The following is a 26,257-nucleotide window of genomic DNA, read 5'->3' as shown; positions in this document are numbered from 1 at the left end:
AATGCTAAATAATAAAATAAAATATAGTAAAAAAAATTGTACGGTGTAATGTACTGTACATCCCTTTTGCTGCGTATTTGTCTTCTACGGTTTAGTATAGATGGTGATGTGTGCGTCTGTAATAAAAAAGCCTGCGGTAATTAATGATATCTCTGTCGTTTCTTTGCTTTTACTCAAATGATAGTCTGAGCTTTACGATATAATGCGCCTTTAAGATCATAAGCTTTTATTAATCCCGTGACGTTCCGAATGCCTCGACTAACGTGTTGGCATTAAGCAATTTATCCTGTAGTGGCTTTTTAATGAGAGTTAACCACCCGTGCCCTAAAGATAAACGAGATACACTTGATTCGCAAGGGGATGTGCATATATATTCGGAGACAGTTTTATCTGAAAGTTAGCGGTTGCTGTGGCGACCGAAATACAGATGAAACTGGCCCAGCCTGAAGGCATTAAGCTCTTCATTAAGGACGGCCGAGCCTGGACTCTGATGACATCATCACCTTGACGAATACGTCGACAATTATGACATTCTCGACCGTGGTTACAAGTGATTCTGCAGAGGTAATTACTTCTCCCATAGCTTGGAGGGAAAGTCATTTCGTCGCCTACCCGAAGACCCGAATCTGGTTCGTGTGATTACACTTGGAAGGACGAGAACTTATTTAATTACGCAGGCCATCGTGTTGAGATAGCACACTTTGGTCTCCGGGGTGAATCTTATTGCTTCCCCTTTATCAATATTTGCTAGTCTTGAGTGTCGTTTTAAATATACCGCATAGGAAAAATGAGGGTAACGAGAGAAGGACATCAGACGAGACGGTGAAGATATACAGAGTGGTCACAAAGTGGATGTACTCACCCTTTATTTTTAACATTATGATGTTCTGGTTACATGCTTGATATGGACACATACCTGATGGTTTAAGAGTCAGGACATCGGCATGGAGACCGTCATTTTCGGGCTACAGCCGGATTGCGCACACTTTTCCGGTTTTATCAGTGGTATTGATAAGCCGTTGATAAGCTGTCACAATGTACAGGATTGCGCACAAACAATGAGGCGATGTTGTCAGATGTAAAATGTTCTCAAGCCGTTCACACTTCTGTTGTGTTTGTTTGTGTGTGAACTTGCACGTGTTTTTGCTGGAAGGTTAGCATTATATAGGCATAGAGGATGAACTTGATTGGTGGACTAGAATGTAATGGTCGGTGTATCTAACCTAACCTAACCTTTGAGTTTGAGTAAATTGGTATGAAAATTGTATCTTGAAAACATCAATAGTGACTTACTGTATTATGTAAATTGGTATGAAAATTGTATCTTGACTTGCTACATTTACTGGTCAAATTATATTTTTTTTATTGAATCCTTAAGCGATTTACTATTTTATTTCTAATTTCTCTCTCTCTTCTTGTCTAAAGAAAAAAACAGTTTTGCGCACAGACGTTAAAGCTATCAAAGTGCCAACGTTCGATCAAAATCTGTGCGCAAAACAGGTCAGTGGGATTTGTGCGCAGTTCTGGATCTAAGGTGTGCGCAATTCGGTTGCGGCGCATTTTCGTAGCGCAGCCAAATTAAGCGACATGTCCTGGCAGATATTTTGCGGAGATTAATGCAGGGTCACGTACGTGAAGGCATCTGTCACAGCTGCTATAACTCCTGCGTTGTGCCATACTTGCTATTTCTGACTCTGTCATTGATGACAGCCCCCCCCCCCTTTCCCCCAGAGATGAGGTCGGGAGTTCTTGGAAGTTGCATCAAGGGAGCTGGGTCAACTTTAGAACCTCTTGCCAGGAAAGGTCATATTTAGGTAATGACACACTTTCAACACGAAGTGTGCCAGAACATGGCGCAAAATTGTTCCCGAGGTTGCCTTGTGCCCGATCACAGAGGAATGCACTTATCAGTCAGGACTTCACTGTACGAGCGCACTATTTAGCATAGCGCTAACTCGCTCTCGCAGTTTATCATGCACCTCTGTCCATCTCTATGCATCCATCTGGCTCAGTAAGAAACTGTCTCAATCCATCGGGCCTTGTATCCGAGAGTCTGAGAGAGCGTAACAAGTCTAAACCCGGTACTTATACCTTCGACAAAAGGCCCGCCCCCAACCACCGGTGCAAGGCCCTATTGTTACCTTTCAAACAGGAAAGCCGTTGAAGGTAAACAACCGTTGGCTTCCCCGGCTACTGGGCAAAAAGCAACCTAGGCCAGAGCATTTACAAATATCCAAACTTTTACATATATATTTGCCTTTTCCAGCCGTGTGCGTTAATATCAAGCATTTATACAAAACCATCGTAGTGTCGAAAATAAAGGGGTGTACAGTCATGGAAAAAAGTTCTTCCCCATAAGGGTTTAATAGGAGCAAGTAATGCAGGAGGGTAGGCAACACATATTGCACCCTTCGATGATCGGGTGATTTTGCCTGTCTTAACACCGAGAAATGTGTTCCACGCGAAGGTCAACATGACAGGAAAGCAAAGAGGGTCACGTGACTATTGGTTACGTGGAGTGTTGTGCTTCTCCACGTCCCCAGTTCTTGATCCACATTGCAGAAAAAGTAGAGCTGCATGCAATATATGAAAATAGGTTGTTTTCAACTACACGCTTAATTATGATTTTCCCAATTGTAAATCTATCAGACGTGTCTCCCGATTTAGTCGGGACAGTCTTTTACTTTGAATTCCTGTTTGTCATAGGCGTAACTTGACGGGAGCAGAAAGGGCATTTGTAAACCCCCCCCAAAAAAATCAGGTTTCTTAAAGCTGCTAAAACAGGAATTAAATACTATGATTTGACGCGTCCAAAAAAAGTATTATATTGAAAGATTTTTCCCAAATACGTAGATAGCAATTTAATACTTTGAAAGTGTCTCAGATTTGTTTATTACGTCACATCTTAGTGTGGCACAGGTCTACTACAAAAGTGGAATTTCGTAACAGAAATATGAACCCACTCCTTTTATTTCGTAGCCGATTTCATCTTGAAACTGAAATTAAGAATATTAGTTAACAATGTCATTGGTAAACAATAAAAAAATGTGTTAGACCCAATTCTTTAATACCTTATCATAATCTTTATCGCAAGTTTAAATTTTGTTGTAAGTCCACTGTATGCAAAAAAAAAAAAAAAAAAGTAAAGTTCTTACCTGTGCTTGGCGCTACGCCATGAAGGCGTATATGGGGTGTGGGGGTAACGCCCCACACTTTCTTGATTCGTTCGTGAGTGGGGGTGATGTGATCAGCATCACGCCGCCCCACACTTTCTTGATTCGTTCGTGAGTGGGGGTGATGTGATCAGCATCACGCCCCTGACCGCCTTTACCACCAGGGTTTCCCCCAGGTACCCATGTCATTCGACGCTGGGTGGGCGCTGGGGCCGCTTCCAACGTTAGAAAAGTTCCCGGGCTTGAACCGGCCGGGAATCGAACCCGGGACCTATAGCATGGTAGTGAGACGCGTTACCGACTGAGTCACCGGCAGAGATAGACTAATCTGAAGTGCATACAGTTTAAAGTGGGATCCGAACCACTATGTGCGATCACCTGGTATCGTACCCCAGACCCCTTGATTACAAGGCCTTACCACTACGCCATCAGTGAGGCGCACACAATCTTTGTATTTCGACCTTTTTAAACCTATATGTATCATATAAGAGGTTGTTTAACGTTGCTATGCCTCTATGGATTATATTTAACCAGTATTCGAGCACATAGCGTCAGGTTTCATAGAATATAAGCTTCTCTTCCATGTTTATGGTTTCCTGTCTGCAGTAGAAAAACTGGCAGGTTCCCATAGCTTTTCTATCAATAGTCTTCCAATGGTTGCATATCATATCACTCAAATTTGATTCATTCGTTTCGAACACAATCCCCGATGGCGCAGTGGGATCGTGGGCGCCTTGTAATTAAGGGATCCCGGGTTCGATACTCGGTGGAGGAACATAGTGGTTCGGATCCCCCTTTAAACTATAGGTCCATTCATGATTAGCCTAACAGGACATAAAGTGGACTTAAGACACCAATCAACCAACCAACACAATCCCGTTATTGTCCAGATTATCGAATCCAGAACCTTCGTCGCGAATAACATAAGCAGGAAGACAACGTGAAATAACCGAACAGAAACAGAACCTAAAACCTACATCGGATAGATTGAATTAAGTCGACGATACAGCACGCGTTCTGAAATGAAAAAGAATACAAAAGTTGAAGGACCTCTATACGCACCCACTTTTCCTCCACTCAATGGGGAAGATATCCTTCTAGATGAGAAGCCTTTACGTAGGAGTGCCCTGAGGGAACTTCAAGGCCACGACGATAAAGTGTTCTACGTGCAATGACGGGACCAAATCATACGTCAGATAGCTGTGTTCCTTCTTATTTCGTACGCCATTGATAACTGGAACACGTGACCTCGTCTTTGGTAGAGCAAAAGCCTGCTTGCTTGCCACCACCCTTTGGTTCAGTGACCTTTGCCCGTAGTCAGCAAGAGTGAATGACCAAATACTTGTTGTCTGTGAGGCTACACAAGAATAGATATTTCGTTAGTGGCTGTAAGTATTGTTTCATCTGCAGTTATATCAGTTAACATTTCAATAGTTTCCTTCCTGATGGTTACGTTAGTGATAAACATGTAAATTAGTTCTCGAGAGTGAACGTTTTATCTATTTGAACGGGGGATTTTTATACAGCCTGCATGTAATATTTTTTCCTGAAACAAGAAGAAATTCGAAGACGCAAAAAAAGTTGTATAAGAGTAGTTAACAAAAGGAAAAAAAGAAGAAGAAAACGAAAATGTAAATGCTGAAATAAATTATGGTAGAGATCGAGTGAATAACATTTTGTCATGGGGCCTCCTCGATGGCGTAGTGATAACGTCGTCGCCTTGTAATCAGTGGATCCCGGGTTTGATACACGATGGATGCACATAGTGGTTAGTATCCCACTTTAAACTGAAGGTCGAGTCCAGATTAGCATATCTGTGCACCAAACCAAAACTAAGAAAGAAATTGTCACAGTGTAAGAAAATTTCATGTTCAACCAGATACGAAACAAAAGGGAATAATACTATATTGCAGGTTGGAGTTCACATCTGTAACATCTAACCAGCACAATTATGAATCGCAACATATCGTATCAGATCCATTTTTATTATACATGTATGATAATATAAGAGAAGTAGAGGAAAGAGAAAACCAAGCGAAACACGGACGCCTTCTCCAGAATTTCAAATCTCGTTACATAAGGTTCTGGGTTGGAGTCTCGAACAGGCATGACTTTCTGGTTCTTGCCCTTTTATCTGCTTCATTTCATCATAATTCATCGTTATGGTTTACCTGCAGGGGAAGAATAATGACAATAATTGCCAATACAAAGCCAATGACAAACAGAACAACTCGATTACGGAGGTGCCAAGAAGAAACGAGACTTGACAGTTTCTCCGTCTCTCGGTTTGTCGAATTGAAAATTGCTCTCCCGTTCTCGGTCTCGATTAGTTAAATATAGAAATCGAAAATGTATGTGAATGAATATACATGTATTTTATATATTCCGGTTCTGTAGGAGATTTCGTGAGAGATGAAATAAGTACTCTTCCATCGTATTTATTAGGGCCTCCCCGATGGCGCAGTGGTAGCGTCGTCGCCTTGTAATCAAGGAGTCCCGGGTTCGATACCTGGTGGAGGCACAAGTGGTTCGGATCCCACTTGAAACTGTAGGTCCAGTCCCGATTAGCCTTACTGTGCATAAAGTGGACTTAAAAAACACCAACTCAACAACCATCGTATTTATTTTATAATTTTTATTCCCTGTTCGATAAGGACGAGTGACCATTACATGAAATTGATGACGAAATAGTCAAACACCCCCGACAAGGACGGTACTCAAACACGGGAACTTTGGCGACGATATCGAATGTCAATCACTTAATGAGCTTGACCACCGAGCCTGCTTAATGTTGTTTCTGTCAGGTAATTCGTAATAATATCCCACATTCACTATCATTTGCTTCATAATTTATCTTATTGTTGTGATTAACCTGAATTCAAAGAATTAGTTGAAAGGCAAAAATGCAAGATTGAATGTCTCTGATGTTACTTCGTGCCGAATAATATGACGTGGTATTATGATATGAATTTATTAATCATATAATATGCCTATTCATTCCATTGATTGATCCCAATTGAGCACACAACATATGGTATAATGTCCACTCCATGGAGGAGTGGTTAGCACAGCGCGCTACGATGCCATGGGTCCCTGGTTAGAATCTCGACTTGGGCGTGGGTGTCCTTGGTAAGTGTCCCTTCATCAATTTCATCATAGCATCACTCATCTTCATCGTCTCTATTTGCCAAAAGTGAAAGAATAGCAAATCTAAATAACAAACATCCAATCAAATCGAACATCTCTACCGATTTAATTCTATACGGTACCGAATTCCCACTTTATTACTGCATCTTAAGTCATTTTACAGCATCTCAATTGTTTTCCGAGTCGAAAACATTTGGAATGTTGTTTTGTGCAGTTGATTGTGCATTGTTTCGTTGTTTGGATTGTTTAATTAACGTCGCATTAATTAGTTTTAGACCAATCGTGACGGGGGAAGCAAGAGCACAAAGAAAGCGAAAAAGACAAGGAAGAGACCACGGCTTTCTTTAAAGATAGCATCCCGTGAATACAACTCAAGTGACTGCAGAATATTATGAATAAAATTTATTTCGCTTTTTCCTTTTATTTCTGTTTCAGTTATTTTACTTCGCTTTTCTTCTACCACTCGCGTTACTCGTGTCGGTGAGGAAGAATTATAAACTCGTGAAATGGACGATGGTACAAAAAAATATATACCTCTCCCACGGTTCGAAACTGTCAGTACAAAATATTGTCTTATTTTTAAAATTTACGGTCAAATATGGTTTGTCACGTAGCAATTTTTGCTTATCTCTTTCTCAAGGGGTTCCATTGCCTCTCTGATGTCGTAGTGGTAACGTCTTCGCCATGTAATGAAAGGCTTCCGAATTCAATACCAAATAGAGAGGCATTTGGTTCGGATCCCATTTTAATCTGTAGGTCCAGTGCATGAACTGGACTTAAACAATTAACGTGTGGCATGTGGTCTGTGATGAGAACCATCATTTCAGCGAACCTTCTTGACAATGGCTCTAATATCACTTGAAAGAATAGTATTTCCTTACGAGTAGCTCTTGTCAAGAAACCAGTTCCTGAAATTTTCTTCTGGAGGCATCGTAGCACCCAGCTGTTTGTTGTGGCTGGGGCACGAGTCATGTGACTCATGCTATCAAAGCTCAATCCTTCCCGAGAACTCAGAATCACCAGGCAAACTTAAGCGAATATTTTGTTATTTGGGTTGCATAAACAACAGGCTTTAAGACGTTACGAAATTCTACGTCCCGTGGCCCAGGTAGTTTTTTCTAAGACTGTACGCCCACTTTGTGACCACTCTGTGCATAGATGATGTGCAAGTGTTGCAAGCTCATAAAGCATACTGTGTTAATTGGACGCTATCCACTGACCACTGCTTTTAACTGTGCATATTCTAATACTACGTTTTGAGATAATATCTCTTCTCTCGTCTTCAATTCTTACACTGATTTTGTAGTAATATGAATCAATTTCTTGGTTTGTTGATTTGCTTTATTTTACTTCGCTTTTCTGCCACTTTTGGCTAATTGCGAAGATGGGTATGAGTAATGATATGATAAAATTGATGAACGGACACTCACAAACATCCATGCCCAGGCCTGGATTCGAACCCGGGATCCCTGGCTTCTTAGCGCGATGTCCTATCCACTCCGCCACGGAGGCTGGCCAGTCGTATGAATCAATTTTAGTTTCCAGTATAACACATATAAGTCATAGGTAATCTCAGTTCGACACTACTATTTACACCAAAGTTTCCGGGTTCGAATCCCGGTCTGGGCATGCATGTCCCTTATGAATGCTCCATCAATTTCATCTAATCGTCACTCATGCTTATCGTCACGGTTAACCGAAAGTGACAGCGAAGCTGAGCAACAATACTAAAATTGTTTTTAGTAATTCAAGTGCTTACTCTCCATAGCAGTATCCTAACTCGTGATCTCTTTGTTTCTTCCAGGTTGTTCCTGCAGTCGCCGGCAAACCCAGATCTCATGTACATTATATTTTTTTGCCATACACAGTTAACAATGACGCTCCTGCTTTGCCTAATTTTCGGGAGCAAGGTAAGTAAGCCTATTATTTTATTTTTCTTAAAGTTTCAAGCAGTGATGTGCGTCTAAGCGTAAACAACGATAGTCTACATTCTACACGTAGACTATTTTATACACGTAGATTACGTAATCTATGTAAACAACATGGCGAAAGGTGATAACTTAGCAAAGGGCGCCGTGGAATTAAAAGAAAATTATACTGCGTATCAGTTGCTGATGTCTGAAGAGAACTTTTCATAGTCTTTCTTCCAAATTCGAACAATTTTTCACCTACGAGGAAACCTAAGATAGGAAATATTCTAGTCTTTTATGGGGAAAAGACCACTCGTACCTCACGACTGCCATCTGTTGTTGTCTTTTGCATACTATTTATCTTCGTCCATAGTTGATAATAGAAGAGAAGAGAAATTTTGTTGTAAATAGGATTCTTTTCATTTCGTTAGGAACCAATATAGTTGAAAATGTCACTTTCCCTTCATGAAACCCTTGAAAATTAATTTTAAAGCACTTTAGATTGTCTACGTAGTCTACGTAAACTACAACCCAATGTACTCTACGCGTAGATTACGTGTAGGTAATGCATGTAGACATAAACTTATAGTCTACTGCACATCACTGGTTTCAAGGTAATGAGAAAATAAGAATGTTCATTGTTTTTATAGTTCCGGACAAACTTAAAGAAACACGGATCTTATCTTCCTCACAGTGTTGACCATACGTGTGGCCACCTGTCACTTCGATGTTTCTAGCTCTTGTAAAGACACCCACGTGGTCACGTGGTGGCCTCGTTAAGCTTGTCAGGAATGTAAAAGTTTCTTTAAGTTTGTCCCGAACTGTATAAGGATTCTAATTTATATTTGGGTCATTCTGCAAAAAGGGTAGAGATTATTTCACAAAAAAATAAAATTGTTTAAAATTTGTAAAAATAATGAAATATTATGTTCTTAAGGAACCTAATCAAATATTCACCTTGGTCAAGATCATTTGCACACTGAGTTCAGGAGGAGAAGCAGAAATAAATTACATTTTACATGTAGTCTATAAAATTGCAGTATAGTTATTAGGGGCCTGCTAGGATGGAAAGTTACACTTTCTTTTTTTTTTAAAGAAATAGAAATATCAATAAAAAGTTTACTTATCAATAACTTACATTATTCATTTGATAAACGAGATATAAGAAAGCAAAGAAAATAAAATCTACAAAAACTCACTTTAAAAGGATAGCTGAGGCTAAAATTACAAATACAGTAAAACCTCATTAATCCGGACTAATGGGGGGATAAGTTAAACGGTTTAACAGAAGTCCGGATTAACTGAAATAACCTAGAAGAACAGTAGAAAGTGAATTAAAACTCCTAAATACACTATACAGTACAGTAAAAAGTCTGCGGGAAACAGTATTTCATCAGTGGTTGTCTGCCTTTTCTTTGGGAAGTTCTCTTGTTGACTTCCAGCCACATTTAAAACCTTGCATTCTACTTTTCTTCCCCGATTTGCCTGTCCGGATTAAGCGAAGTCCGGCTTATCGGAGTCCGGATTAACGAGGTTTTACTGTAGTGTTATTAATTAGTATTCAACAAATGATAAAAACATGAAATTTTTGCCTCCGTGGACCGAGATGTCCACGGAGGAGACTTCCACGTAAGGGACAAATTGTTTTCTTTTGTTGTATTACTTCATGGAAATTCAAGTTAGGCAAACAGAAATTTGCAGATGAGGTCTGCACATAATGTTTATAACTCAAATCGTATTAATGAATGGTTTGTAAAATTTCTCGCCTCGAGAAGTTTGTCCGCAGAGTCGAAATGTGGTTTCAACAAAATTGGAATCTTTGAACTTAATCCCACAAATCGCACACAAAAGCGCCTCCAACTGTCTCTTGAAATCACAATGGCATCATTCTCTCCAATTTGCTGGTGTGAAGTGAACAGTGATGCAATCTGTGGACTTGTATAGGTACATTTTACCAGTGTCCACGGAGTAGAAAGTTGCCCCTGGAACATTATATTTTTACATTTTACTCAAGCACGATCTTTTTAAAATTAATTTCTGATGTAGTTAGGGGGATCTAAGGTGATTATGAAATTAATCACAATATATTAAAACTTAACTTGTGTAAAGGAAAGGCTGTTAAAATAGTCCATATCCATAAATTTCTAATGCGGACATCCACGGAAGGGAAACTACATATTCTGTGTAAAATTCTGAAGCGAGTTTAAATTTTTTCTGGAAGAAATAAAGGTGCTGAGTCATGTTACTAAGTAACTAAATCAACCTCCACTGGAAAAAAATCGTAAATATTTTTAAAACATTTCCTATGACTGCCGGACAAGGTTTCTACCCCCTTTTTGAGAACTACCCAATTGTAGGTTTTGGTAAAAACCAATGAATGAATAGAGTATCCTTCACCAAAAGGAGATAGAAGTTTTCAATCCCTTCGCAGCGATGGAAATCTTTTGAAAAAACATTTATTGGCCTTACTTCCAAAATGTTCAACGAGAGAGTTAATAAATTGTAATCAGTACCTGATAACAAGTGTTGGGCGACCTAGGCAGAACCCACTCCCCCCTCCTCCCGTCTCTACAGTGACAAGCAAAAAATTTCGAGTAGAATTTAATGCAATTTTAGAAGTTCTTAATGAGTTTTTGTCTTCATTAACAACTCCTTAATTTTTGTCCAGGAGATTTGCTCCAGTTTCTTTCTATTTTTTAGAACTGAACGGACGATACAATATTAAATCTTATCTTGAACTTGAAGGACAGGGTAGAAGTGCTCCCCAAGCGACGGCGCAAGAAAAAATATTGTGGAGGCAATGGGTGAAATTTTTTTCTGGAGGGTTGATTAAATGATTGAACTACGTTATAGTATTACTTCACTTTCTGCCATTTTTTGGCTAATCGCAATGGAAGGGGTGGATGATGCGATGAGGTGGATGAAGGGACAATCACAGATACAACACAACACAATTTCGGGATAGGTTTATCCTGGCTCCAGTTTCAGGCGCCAGAGTCTCGTTAGTCTGCAAAATGCAGTCGAGGGTGTACTAAGTGGAGAGAGGTTGACATTTGAGCGTCTTTAGAAAGGGTCACCTCTTGCATATATATTTTCTGTAGAGACAGTCACATTTAGTATACATGTAAGTTAATAGAGATGGCCAGTTCGGATAAAATTTTATCCGGATTTCAAATAGCAGAATGGTCCGGATTACCCGTATGTTAGGATTATCCGAATCATTTTAATATCCGGTATTTGGATTATCCGTTGCATCTGAAATGGATATAGGATAATTTGAAATTTTATATCCGTTATCCGAATTTTGTGGACATCCCTAATAAATGCTACACAGAAGTTTCTATTTGTGCTAATTTTTCTTGAGTGCCGAGGGGGTTGGAGGGAAAGTCAGTCAAGCGATGGGGTTCACCCCCAATGCTTCCCCTCTAGCGCCATCACTATTACCCCAACATATCCATAAACATATTCGTATGTGCGGGTAGGAACTATTGTGCTACAAATTATAGTACTTTCAGTAATTCAAAATCAGGATAAAATTTAAAATTATAATGTGGAAATAGTTCATTCGATATGGCTTTTGTTATTAAGCGTCGCTTTTCTGCCACTTCTAGCTAATCGCAACGATGATGATAACTGATGAAATTAATGGCACCTAAGGAACACCAATCCCGAGGCTGGGATTAGAATCCAGGATCCCTGGCGTCGTAGCGCGCTGTGATAACCACTACGCCACAGAGGTCGGTCCTCCTCCTCGTCTGGTTATTTCAGTATTTTCAAACCTTTTTCTAGATTTGTGTAAAAGCAAAAAAACTGCTATTTCCATGTAATACATGTGGTGGTATAAGGGAGGTGTTCTTGTAGAACTGTTCTTGCAATCAAGAGTAGAAAAGCAGGTGAGTTGTCAGGATGCAGGAAAAGGTATTGTGGAAAATATTAAAAACACATTGTTTATCAAAAATAAACTTCTTTCATCTGTAATCGCTCCAGGGTCCATAACGCCCATTCAAAACAAAAACGTTCAAAATGAGGAAAAAACATTGGAAACTGCAGACAACCGTTTCTCTTCGACAGATAGTATTTTTCTGTACCGAAATTTTTTGTCACCGAATCACGAGCAAACAACTATAGTCCAATTTACTCCGACACAAATTAAAAATAAACATTTTTCCAGAGCTCGGTGTGAATTGAGTGAAAGAGGATTGGAAATTCACATCTGTTTGACTAACGATGGAGTATGGTAGAATGGTACGCATTGATTTATTCGGTGCCATATTTTTATGGGTCCCATTTATTAAACAGTCGAGACAGACCATAAAAAGGAAATGTCCCAGAAAACTAAATGGGACACGAGGAACGCTGCTTCCTGTCAAGGAGTACGATTTAATACCTGGTCGTAATAATGCCCTTTAATTCTAGATTCCATATGATTTATAATTTTGCTTCCTGTTCCGGTGAACAAGTCATCTTACATCTTTTATAGCGTACTGCAGTTTATGTGGAAGTGGTTTCTTAACAAACCAACTATCTCTTAAAACACCTTGAGCTTTGATAGAGTGTTGGACAATTTTGAACTTCGTTAAATTTATTTTGTGTCCAGATACTAAATCGGGACTAAACATTGAATTTATGTGGGATGCGAATCACTACGTTGCTCCACCTGGTATCGAACCAGAGGATCTTTGATTACAATGCGACGACGTCACCACTACGCCATCGCGGAGACTCTTCGTACCACGGCGCATATCACGTAATAGAAACCTCTGTTCTCAATGTAAAACTCCCAGAATATCCATTCCAAAACATTTACTCTTTTCAACAGGCTTTCAGCATAATGCCAGTGGTATGTTTAAGAAGGGATCTATCGGACTTCCACCAATCCCGAAATGCACTCGAACCTATGGTGGTACTCCACTGCACAATATAATCTCTTCCAGAAAAATATTGATTTTTTTGTACTTTTTAGTCATCTATCAGCGTACAAGATCGATTTCTTATTTAAATGTGCTATCTTGAATCTGTCATTATTTTGTTTTTGTAAGTTTTGTTCATGATCGACAGGATTTTTTTTTTTTTAAAAAAAAGGGAGTGGGCTCAAAATCAAAACATTGAGTTCTGAAATCTGATTTACTGAAATTTGTGTGGCGTCCTATTTATGGGTCGTCGGAAAATATAAATACTATAAGAGAAGGAGAGATAGAGAGAGAAAGTGTGGATAATGAAAATAGAAAAGAAATAAAATGTCGCCGATCTCCGTGGCGGAGTTGTTAGCACAGCGCGCTATGACGCTAGAGGACATGGGTGTTCTTTGCTAGGGTCCCTTCATCAATTTCATCATATCATCAGTCAACGTCATCGTCGCGATTAGCCAAAAGTGGCAGAAAAGTTAAGTAAATAAACCAAATCAATCAATAAATCGAGAAATAAAATGTAGTAAGGGACAGAGAGAGAAATAAATAATCAACACAGATACATAAAGAGAGAAATAATGTAATGTAGAGAGAGAAGAAGACAAAGATATCGAAATGCAAGAAACGAGAGAGTGGGAGAAATGAGAAAATGAGACAATTATGCACAGATGGGCTAGTCGAGATTGAAAAAGGGGAAACGTTTTAAGCAACAAGACAAAGATTAAGAAAAATATATTCTAGAACAGAGAGGAAAGTAGAAAATAGACAAAGAGAAAAGGATTGAAATGTAAAATAAATTAAAGTTTTTTTGTTGTTTTTTTTCAAATTTCAAGGGGTCAAGTTAACCCTCCTTCCCTGTGACTCTATATAAGCCCCATGTTATTGTTAGTCTGCGACTGAAGGTTACCAATGGGGTAACGTCAGCACTTAGGCTATTTTGCTCCCGTCACATTATACGGGGGCCACCCCCTTATCAGTACAAAGAACATCTCTAACGTTGCAGAATTAAAAATCTTAAAATGTTCTGACTTCTGTTAAAAGCTGAGGCTGTAAACGGGCACTCAGCACACATAAGGACAAAAGAACAGGACAATACAAACAAAATTATACTGGCCATGGGGCCAGTCGCCAGAGCCTCGTTAGTCTTCAGTCCAGGGTGTACTAACGTGGAAGTGAGGTTGACATTTGGGTGTACTACGTGGAAGGTCACCCCATACGCCCCCAAAAACCTTTGAGCTTTCTCCTAGAGGTACAAATGGTACTTAAAAAGAATGTATATTCCAGACAACTCTTGGCATCTTCTTGCTCAGGTTCGAATCATCCTTGTTATTTTTAACGAGAATCAGCGATTGCAACAGAGCTTGCTCCTAATTGGAATTGACTTTCAAGAGATACTGTTAAAGCATCCTCCTTGAGAGGATGTTCAATCTTCGTTTTATTCATCAGAATCAATTAATTAATGGAAGTACGTTGTGCATAACGATTTCGGGTCAACGAAGCAAATGGGACGAGTGAATTAAGGGAAAGTTGGAGGCAATTTGGTTTCTGCGTAGTTCTCCGACTTCAGGAAGCGAAGTGTCTGAGCAGGTTGGCCGAACGTGGAAGTCAGTTGTGCAACGGCGATAAAGAACGGCCAGTGGAAACTTCCAGTTGTTGGCGGAAGCCAAGAAGGTGGAAGTTACCCCTCAAGGAAAACTTAATTTTGAATAATGAAAGTTTTGATGCGAGTTGATTTCTCTTTTTCCTGAAAGAAAATAGGAAGAAAAATCTCCTCGTATTGTGCGGTTCGAAAGTTGCAAAGCAAAACTTGGGAAGGGAAGTCGGAGGTCAGTGGAACTTTCTCTATCTTTCTCTCTCTCTCTCCGCTCAGTTGGTCTTGGAGAGAGTGAAAGGGGAGGGGGAGGATCCTCCTTCAAGAGAACGGGAAGATCCTTGTAAATAAGCAGATTGAGCTCTCTTGCTTGGGTGCTGCTCGGGATTCTGTTGATTTAGTTGCCGGAATATAATAACGCTAATGGAATTCGGCTTCCTTCCTGCGAATTGATTCTAAGTCGATCCTCAGTGGTCTAGTGGTTAGTGTCGCGTGTTGTGATTCCTCGAAGGGTCCTTGATGTTATTTCCGTCATACATTTTGGACTTCGTCGTACATCGCGATTAACTACTCCATGAATTGTTGTTTGTAAGTTCACTTTATGCACAGAAAGGCTAATCCGGACTGGACCTACAGTTTAAAGTGGGATCCGAACCACTATGTGCTTCCACTGGGTATCGAACCCAGGACCCCTTGATTACAATGCGACGAAGCTACCACTGCGCCATCGGGGAGGCTCTTAACTACTCCATGAATACATACTTAGCTACATACACACACACACACACACACACACACACACACACACACACACACACACACACACACACACACACACAGGGTGTGTACAGGGTGAGTCATCAAGAAATTCAGAAGGACAGGTTCCGTCGCCGACGAAAGCAGGCCTGGAATATTTTTTTTGATAAGTTTGGCCACGGTGTCATTGGTTATCTGCGTTCTGTGGGTTGCATTGAATGCAATGAATGTACATGCTACATGACAGGTGGTACCACTCCCAGCCAACAGAATGACGTCAATCCGTTCTTCCTTCGTTAGTGGCATCTCTTTTTCATTGCTTCACCTGCCTGAAAAGGAAAAATAAACATTAGTCACCGTGTTCATCATTTGTATGGACACTTATGACTTACCCTATATATATATATATATATATATATATATATATATAATTTGCTGATTCGTTATCAACTTTGTTCCACGATACTGTATAAGTATTATACTATATGTGTCATTTATATCTTTGGTTGATTGATTTGCTTTATTTTACTTCGCTTTTGTGCCACTTTTGGCTAATCGCGAAGATGCCAATGAGTGATCATGAAATTGATGATGGGACCTCAAATAGAGCACCAATAACCATGCCGAGATTCGAACCCTAGACCCGTAGCGAGCTGTGCTAACCACTCCACCACGGAGGTCGACTTTTATATATATTTATAAATATTATATATGTGACTTTTATATTTGAAAGAAAAGTGTGTTTGTGTATAAAAGTGCAAATGTAGAAAATTTATTGTGCATTGTAAAAGTGCAAGAGGCTGTTGTGCGCAGGAAATGAAAAGGAAAGAAAACGATATATAACTTTAAAATATAATATCTGCCTGAAGAATGCAACGTGCCACCACTCGTAACTCCAAGGTATGGAGATCCGAATTGGCAACACACCGCTCCTTGCTCCGGCTGGTCAGTTGGGAGCACCAGTTCTCACCCAGGGATCGGGATTAAGACGATCCACCCTTCCTCCAGGAAGGAAACCACCGAATTGCGACACGTGAAAGTAAATAAAATTCCAAATACTTTATAATTAAAATGACCAAAATCTTTATTCACGAATCGCGCGCGTACATACTGATTCGCACAAGTTAATAAAAGTTATAATTTGTTGGGTCATGCACGCTCGTAGGCAGTGATAAGTAAATTATTTAACACGAGAGTCCGCGCACCGCCTTCACAGTTAATAGCAAGACCTCAACTGCTACCTCAAGCGCGAGGCGCAGCATAACAGATTGTTCTAACTTACAATACAAACTCATAACATAAAATAACACAAGAAAAACGGATAATTTATATAACACATCAATGTTAATTAGCGATAGTAAGCTAAAGTTCAGGTTGGCAACAATTAAAAATGTCAACGTGGAAGTTTTTACATCGCCAAGAACACGAAGCGTGGTTCCGCCACTGCTAACATAAACAGCCAATAGGAAAACGATATTTTATTGAAAACGAGGGAGAAATACTTTGCTATAATATTACAATATTAAACTATATAGAAATAACTAAACTGATTTTATCAAATAAATCATATTTGCCCTTGCACATAAAAAAATGATTAAATAGATTTAGTTCATAACGAAGATAAATTACTTCAATCTTGTACATTGTTGAACAAAAATCGATATTAAGAAGAGATGTATTTAACTTGTGCTTATACAACAAAATTTGCTTGAAAGATAGTAATAATCCTAGCCATTTTGGATTTGAAAAACAATGAAAACGTTGCATATATTATTTGAGATAATTATTAGCCTATAAATTCTGAATAAATGGTGCAAAAATACGCGAATAATATTATAAGGTAAAATATAAATACATATATGAATTATGAAAACAATATTGTTTCATAAAATAAATAAAATAAATAAATAAAATAAATGCCAATATACAACTGAAATCTGCTTAACACGGCGGTCCTTACAAGAAGATATTTTTCTCTTCGTTCCATGTTCTACATGTGCCTGTTCACCATTTTAATGGATTTAAGTGTACCCTTTTTTGTCTACATTCCTACATTTTAAGTGTTATTTTTCCACTTTTCATGCATTTTTAGTGTCTGTTTTCCTCTTCTCATTGTCTTTAATCTCCCATTTTAGTTTCGTTAGTAGCGCCTTTTCTGATATAAATATACTTAATGCATACGCGCGACAGTCTGATCTTCACGTAATATAATTGAACTAATTTAGAAATTATCATTCCCCATGGAATTAACGTAATGTTACAGACACTCAGTGAAGTATGAGTGTTACTTCTATCTCACACTCTTCGCAATGAAATTTATACAAAATCTTAACGCTATTACTGTGTCTAGTAATGTTATTTTTATCGATAATAATGTAATTAGGTACAGACCATTAAAAAACAACCTCTCACCTATGTCATAAAGTAAATAGGGGTTGTACAGTGGGATGCGTAAATACTATCGGACATATTATGCATCAATATTTTTATTGTTTTTTCTTAGGTCTTACGTGCTTTTAAATTTTGAATTTGAATTTGAATTAAAATTTTGGGTACGTCAGCTATTTTGCACACGTCACATTATACGGGGTCCAGCCCCTTACCAGAACTAAAATAAACATTACTGTAATATCATGTCGTAACTAATAATATTAAAATATTCTGACTTCGGTTAAAAGCTGAGGCTGTAAAGAGGCACTCAGCACACATAAGGACCAAACACAGGACAACACAGAAAATTATACTGGCCATTGGGCCAGTCGCCAGAGCCTCGTTTGTCTCCAAAATGCGTGGAAGTGAGGTTGACTTTCGGGCGCCTTAGCAGAAGGTCGCCTCCTTACACCCAACGTGCTTTTAAAGAATGATGTACTTGTGCTGGTGCAAATGTTGCCAACTGGTCCCGGGTTCGATACCCGTTGGAGGCACATAGTGGTTCGGATCCTACTTTAAACTGTAGGTTCAGTCCTAATTAGCCTTACTGTGCATAAAGTGGACTTAAAACGCTAACTCGAAATGTTGCCAACTGCTATGTTGGCGTAATGTTTCAATTCATGAACTTCGGATCTACTAAAGCACAGTAAATGAGCATAATGGTGGACAATTTGATTGGTAATACTTACGCATTCCACTGTACCAGGTGAGAAATATTTTTAAAAAAATTAAAAAAGGTGAAAGAAATTTTTAACCTGACAGTTTTGCAAACTCCATTATTTTTACTTGGATTCGCTGGAAAAATATCTGAAAACATCCCTGCTGAACTCCCCCTCCCCTCACCCCGCCCTCGGTTTGTTTTAATATTATGGCATAGAGACCGTCATAATAGGCCACCCAGGGGAATGTGCAGGGGACACAGTGCAACGGGACTTGAAAATGTCCCACTCTTGTGCAACATTGGAAGTAAATTCGGATGCAAAACAATAGAAGAAGAATACACAAAATGTGGTCGAAAGTGCTTTTGCTTGTTTGCATGCTAATTGCCAATTAATGAGGTTGTTTCACGCACAACAGTTGCCCAATTGGGTTTACAATTAACTGTACATGTGAACGCTTGAATATATGTTACAATTTCATACAACCATTTCGAACAGAGAATTCTCGCATGAATACAAAAATACATAACACGAACCATGATATGTACATTTTTCTGTCTTTATACTCTAAATGTTTAAAAATAAAATCAGGTCTTGATGTGAAAGTTGTTTCGTGGAGCGATGTTTTTAAGTTACTGACTATGAGAAAACTGAGGAGATACTTTGCTTGATTTGATTCGATTTTTTGTTATTTAGCGTCGCTTTTCTGCCACTTTTGAGGATGAGGATGAGTGATGAAATGGTGAAATTGATGAAGGGACACTCAGAAAGGGCACACATGCTCAGACCGGGATTCGAACCCAGAACACTTGGGGTCGTTTAAATAACAAGAATCAAATCAAAATCAAATAGTTTGGAGGATGGAAGTACCATTTTTAAAAACTCATTGCTTGCCTATCCATATTTTATTTAAAATATATATATTGTGCATACACTTTTGTGTATACAAATTTGTTTCCTCCACAAATGTGTATTAATTGCAATAGTATTGTGTCGCACAGTTTTAACAAGAAATTTTCGAATAGTGTTCCAACATGCGTGTGCGTGTGCGTGTATATATCGTAACAATCCATAAATAATAGGAAAATACGAGTATGAAAAAACTCCAAAACCCAAACACCAGCCGTTGTATTCCAGACAGGAAATATCTAAGGAATGCCTTGTCAGACATTACCTAAGCTTACCGCGTCACCAACGGTGTAAACAGGATAATCGAGGAAGAAGCTACAGGGTACTGACTCGACATTGCTTAGACAAATTCGATTGCCGCCAGGGGTCCCGGGTTCAAATCCTGGCCTTGGAATGGACGTTTGTGATGTCTATTCATCAATTTCATCATATCATCACTCATCCCCATCTTCGCAAATTAGCCAAAAGTGGAACAAGAAGCGAAGTAAAATAAATCAAATCAAAATTTAAAAAAAAAATCGATTGCAATAAATAAGTGGAACAACGGGGGGTGAGGGGTCAGTAAGCTTTGGGCAGTACGAGCCAGTGAGACGATTGTCAGGGAGTCGGTTCCACGATATATATATATATATATATGTGTGTGTGTGTGTGTGTGTGTGTGTGTGTGTGTGTGTGTGTGTGTGTGTGTGTGTGTGTGTGTGTGTGTGTGTGTGTGTGTGTGTGTGTGTGTGTGTGTTGCACATGACCATAAATTCAGTGAGCACACACTACCTGTAAGGCACTGGAACGACCGTGGACTGAGTAGTACACAAATAGCTCATACTTTTCTCCAGACTTGAACTGGTCACTGTGTAGTGTAATACACTTTCGTGATTAAAAAGTTAATTCAAACACTGTCATTTCAATACCAACCAGCTAGTGTCCTGGCAATTCACTGGCGCTTGACCCAGGACATCGAATTACAAATACGTGGATACATAAATCCAATAAATAAGACATTCAGCATGCATTATGATTTATATTTGAGTTTAAGTTTTTATCGTAAATCCGCAACAATGGAAAATGAGTGGACTTTCAGTGCCAAAGTAAACAAAAAAGAAACAACTTTTATGTTATGATTAATTTCATAATTAGCCTATGTCTACTTGTAGTGTTTTTCTGGTCTGTGGTAAATTCAAATATCCTTTCGATTTTGACATTTTAGCTAACGTCAACTTCATCACTCTATTTTACGTCAATATTTTGTTCTGCTTCAAATGATACATTGGGTGTGTGAGTATGTGTGTGTTTGTGAGTAAATAGAACATTAATCCTCTCTCACAGTAAACAGGATGGAATATCTTGCGTAAATGTAATGATTGAGAGCTAATCAATATTATCTTGTTCGTTGAAAAATTACAAACTCCACTCGCAACGTTTCTCTTTTATTATATGTCAACAGCTTTTGCATACCAATTGGGAAATTGCCCTATGATGACAGAATAACCAGCAACCGATTATAACTCATGCCGCTAATTGTTACTTCGAGGATGACGTCGTTTGAAATCTGGAATGTGAATAAACGATTTGGTTTTTGACAAGTGCCATTCACACACGATAATTTAGCTCTCGCCACGAAAACAGTCCAGTCAAGGCCGAAGCTTCCCCTTGTCTCCTCCACACCCCTGGCCCTACAGGGTTGCCACATTTGTTCTAAGCTGCTCAATCGACACTTCGCGGGTTTTCGTATGGGGGTTATTCACCGGATGTTTACATTTCTGTGCTTCCTTGACGCGGGAGGGAACTTTACTTCCGGTTTTCAATATAATCGCATGGAGTTCAAAGGTTTAAAGGTAGTGTCTTAAGAAAAGGCGACCATCATTTTATATTTTATGGCTTATGGTTACAACACAAGGTTGGGAACAATTATTTTTTTTTTCTCGGGTATCTATACATAGTTTTCAGACAGATCCGATATGGAAAAATCAGTGAATTCAGGCAGTAAAGCGAAAAGACTAGACACAAACACGAGGAAATAGGCTCTATAGTCGACACTACATCACCAGAGAAAATCAAATGAAAATATTTTACGTGTTTCGAAAATTATAATTGTCTAACGCACATGTGTAGACTATATTTAGAAATTGAAACTGTTTATAATTAACCAGAATTTCAAAAATTATAATTTTATAATTTAATGTAATCAATGTAAACTTCATTAGCAAAATTATGTCTTTTCTTAAAATAGTTAATAATAAAATAAAATAACTGTGCATTTCAGTATTGTAACTGATGTGATGGATATGCACTGGAATAGCATCAATAAATAAATAATAATAATACATTTCGAATAAAATTTGTTGTTTATTTCATTAGTTTAGTAATTATTTATTGTATAATATTTATAACAGTTGTAATTACTATTATTAGTATTATTGTTATATCTACTATTCTACTTTCATTATTGGCCTTTACCCCTACAAATATTTCTGACAACGCTTTCTCTAAGCCATATGATAAAATTAATCTAATATTAAAGGGGCTGTGTTTGATTACACAATGTCGAAAATTATACACTTTACTGTTATAAAATTAAAGTATTTCAATGTTTATAATTTATGTAAGCTTTATTTCAACCTGCAGAAGTCTTAACACGAAACTGTTGGTAGAAGATCAAAATTGTCTTGGAAAAGACTACTATTTTTCCTTAAATCTTCATCCAAAGGATCAATATAATCGCATGGAGTTCAAAGGTTTAAAGGTAGTGTCTTAAGAAAAGGCGACCATCATTTTATATTTTATGGCTTATGGTTACAACACAAGGTTGGGAACAACAATTGCCAGTCTTTTCTAGCCACCTTTGTATATGACTCAAAAATTTCAAGCTATCCGTTTTATATCCGATCTTTTATAAGAAAATAAGCTCGGTGACGATCTGTATTCCACTTGTTTACATTGGAAAATTGCCCAAACCGGAAGTTCTTTCCCCGCCATCTATAATCGAATTGCGTGATCGATTATTTTTTGTTTACTCAGGAATAACCCCCATACGGTTGATTTCGTCGGTTGGAATTGTTGCTTATTGGCAACACTGTAGGTGGGTGGCGTGACCTTGACTGGACTGTTTTCGTGGCGAGAACTGTAGTTAACGTGAAAGTCTTGCTGCGAGACATGTACGAGTATAAGAGTTATTCGATTGTACAAGTACTTGGTGAGTTTGTTTCACTGAAGGTTCTCTTCAATTGAATAAATAAATTTTAGAATAAAATATGCACGAATTTAACATGTGTTGTATTTGAAGTAAACTAAATCCATCAGTTGCATAAGAAACTACATAAAGTTTATTTTGTTTCTCCGTTTCAGTGCGTCATCAAAAGTGAGGTTGGAAGGTGCATCGAGCGATACTCTGCAATATTTTCTTCGCACAGAAAACTAAATGTACCGAATGTATTTGCGTTTTCGGTACTTTAGTATTATACGGACTACCTCATTTCAGACCGTCTGTTTTAACCTAACCTAACCTAACCTAACCTAACACCTCATTTCAGACCGTTTGTTTTCCGGGAAAGCAACAGACGGTCTGAAATGAGGTAGTCCGTATAATGCTAAAGTACCGCCTTTTCTGATGTTTGCCACGAATCAGGTTGGAGTTGTTGTTTCAGTCCACTTTATGCACAGATGGGCTAATCGGGACTTGACCAACAGTTTAAAGTGGGATCAAACTACAACTCGACTAGAAATGAAATACTCACTTTCACCTTGTGATGCAGTTTGAAGTTACTTTACGCACGATGTATAAAAATACATCAAACTGTAAACCTGATTTGTGGACCTCCTCGGTGGCGTAGTGGTAACGTCGCCGCCTTGTAATCAACGAGTTCCGGGTTCGATACCCAGTGGAGCCACATAGTGGTTCGGATCCCACTTTAAACTGTAGGTCCAGTCCCGATTAGCCTATCTGTGCATAAAGTGGACTTAAAACAACAGCTCCAGCTCCAATCCGATTCGTTGCAAAGGCCAGAAAACACACTTTTGTGCGTCAATCGATGAGCTTCTGATGCATCAAATAGATTCGATTCATTTAGTTTTCTGTGTGAAGAAATCATTCCAGGGTGTCTCTTGGTGCATCTTTACACGTCCTTTTCACCTTTTCAACTGATGCATTTAAGATGCATCGCATCAGAAATTTAGATCAGCGACAAATCAAGAAAAAATTAATTGCACGCATAGTTGCATCAATTGATGTATTTGAAATGCATTAATTAAATCTGATGCATTTTCATGTTTGTGTGTGTGCTAACAAGAAAGCTACAAGCAAAAATTTCATCACAAATACCCCCGATTCGAAATGCAATATTAGTAATTGGAAAGTTTCCAGGTACCTGGGTTTCGAACTCCTGCTGGGCACCCAACCATTAAATAAACATTACATCAAGCTACTCGTAAACGAATGAAAGCTGCTGCCTGTCGAAACCACCCCATATATTTCCCTTGCTGCAATTTGTTACACTTTTGGGAGCAAACATCTGCGCCCCGTCCCGTCAGATTGTCGACATATGGTTCATGAGTTACGACTAGGAAACATAGGGTGATGACACAATAGGGTTGGGGAGTCGTTCGAAATCGCCATCAAAAAATTATCAGAGTTAACTGCTTTCGTCTCCTCGCGGCTTCCAGTGTCTTGTATCGGTACAGTTCTTGCGTGTGTGTGATCGTCGAGGTCCAGAGCGTCTGACTGTCACGCGAGAGACCCGGGTTCGATTGCTTGCCTGTGTGATTTCAGATCGGCTTTTTTTTAAATTGGGTTCTCTCATCCTCTAATAAATGACTACTGCGAGAGGGGATGGGGAAGGTCGGCCGGAGCGTGGTGATGATCACAACACTTCCACAAATGCCACGATTGTGATTGTTTGATTTGATTTGAGTTTTCCGCCACTTTCGATGAGGATAAGTGATGCTATGATGAAAGTAATAAAGGGACACTCACAAAGAGCACTCGTGCCCACGCTAAGATTCGAACCCAGTGCTCCCGTCGTCGTAGCGCGTTGTGCTGACAACCTCGACACGGAGGTCACTATCGCCCCCATATGCTTTCAAGGCGTGTATGTGTGTGTGAGAGAGAGAGAGAGTGTGTGTGTCTAACAGTCCTTTAAGTCTCGATCAGGAATACTCTCTCGATACTGCAATTCTCTTCATTTTTTTAATTTCTGTTACTATTCCCACCTCTTGAGGTTAAAATCATGGGTCTCTTGACCTATTCCCTGTGAAGGCGCATTGCACAGCGTTCCTCCTCCACATTTTAACCGTATATTCTTTACTAGTTTGGTTATAAGAGCTCTGTACATAAATCCGTATGATAATAATAATGATGAACAGGTGAAACGAACATGAAAGATCAAACCCCTTGGTTTGGAACCCAGGAATCATGGCTTCGCATCACGTTATGCTAATAGAGGTTGGTTGGAAGTTAGGCTTGGGCAAGGTCGTCCCATTGTCATGGAAACTCATTCTCTGACTCCTACAGGAATAGGAGCCTCCCCGATGACGCAGTGGTATCGTAGCTGCCTTGTAATCAAGGGGTCCCGGGTTCGATACCCTGTGTAGGCACATAGCCGTTCGGATTCCACTTTAAACTGTAGGTCCAGTCTCGATTAGCCTTACTGTGCACAAAGTGGACTTAAAACATCAACTCTTACAGGAATAGAAGCTTTTTGATTGATTGATTTGCTTTATTTTACTTCGCATTTTGTGCCACTTTTGGCTACTTTGCGAAGATGGGGATGAGTGATGATGTGATTAAATTGATGAATGGACACTCATAAACATCCATGCCCAGGCCGGGATTCGAACTCGGGACCCCTGGCAGGAATAGAAGCTGTCTTACTACTATTAATCTGTAGTAGTTTGAGTTCATAAGTCAATATGTACAGGTAGGCTAATTGGGACTGGACCTACAGTCTAAGGTAGAATTCAAATAACTATTTGCACCCATCGGCTATGGAAACCGTGGGCCCTTGATTACAAGCCGACAACGTTACCACTACGCCATCGGGGAGGCCTGGTGTTCTGATTAATCGGGTAGTACCCTATTGTAACTCATTGTACCTCTGTTGTACCCTGTACCTTATGTATTGATCCTCAATCAAAAATAAACACCTTGGAGCGAACAATTCTCTGAGGGCTCCAGCCAAGTGGCTTTTCGTCGGATGACGCGAAGTCAGCTCATCGAATCCCATCGTCGCTGCTTTCTGATTTTCGAGATCGGCGTTCGCTGCTATTGTTTTCTAGTACCTCGCCAATTGCCCTCACTATGATGAGCCAGCACTGAAATTTGGAGTTCCCACTGTGAATAGAACCCGGGACGGCTCGTTAATAGAGCGTTAACCATTAGGCTACATGGGAGCTCAATTACTTCGTGAAATACAGGATTTTGGATTGGATTCATTTGATTTATTTTACATCGTTTTTCTGCCAATTTTGGCTAACCGCGAAGACGAGGATGAGTGATGCTGGACCCCGTGGCGGAGTGGTTAGCATATCGCGTTACGACCCCAGGGGTCCCTAGTTCGATTCCTGGCGTGGTATGGATGTTTTTCAGTGTTTATTCATCAATTTCATCATATCATCACTCATCTCCATCTTCACAAATTAGCCAAAAGTGGCACAGAAAGCGAAGTTAAATAAAGCAAATGAATCAATCAATCAGGATGAAATTAATATAAAGAGACTCACAAACAACATCCATGCCCAGGCCAGTTCTCGAACACGGGACTCAAGGCGTTGTAGCGCGCTGTAC

The 26,257-nt window shown here is 39.2% G+C and overlaps 1 protein-coding gene across 1 annotated transcript in view; it reads left to right on the top strand.

Moving 5' to 3' along the window:
* Positions 1–26,257, top strand: part of LOC146001273 (metabotropic glycine receptor) — a 981,963-nt gene that overhangs the window by 928,861 nt on the left and 26,845 nt on the right. Inside the window, exon 10 of the mRNA XM_083138577.1 lies at positions 8,125–8,230. Coding sequence (XP_082994703.1) covers positions 8,125–8,230 — 106 coding nt within the window. The remainder of the gene's footprint in view (positions 1–8,124; positions 8,231–26,257) is intronic.

The sequence above is a fragment of the Lepisma saccharinum genome, chromosome 17, assembly GCF_977018435.1.
Source record: "Lepisma saccharinum chromosome 17, izLepSacc3.1, whole genome shotgun sequence".
Lineage (NCBI taxonomy): Eukaryota > Metazoa > Arthropoda > Insecta > Zygentoma > Lepismatidae > Lepisma > Lepisma saccharinum.
The sequence above is the reverse complement of the archived record's forward strand: the minus strand, read 5'-3'. Positions and strand labels throughout refer to the sequence as shown.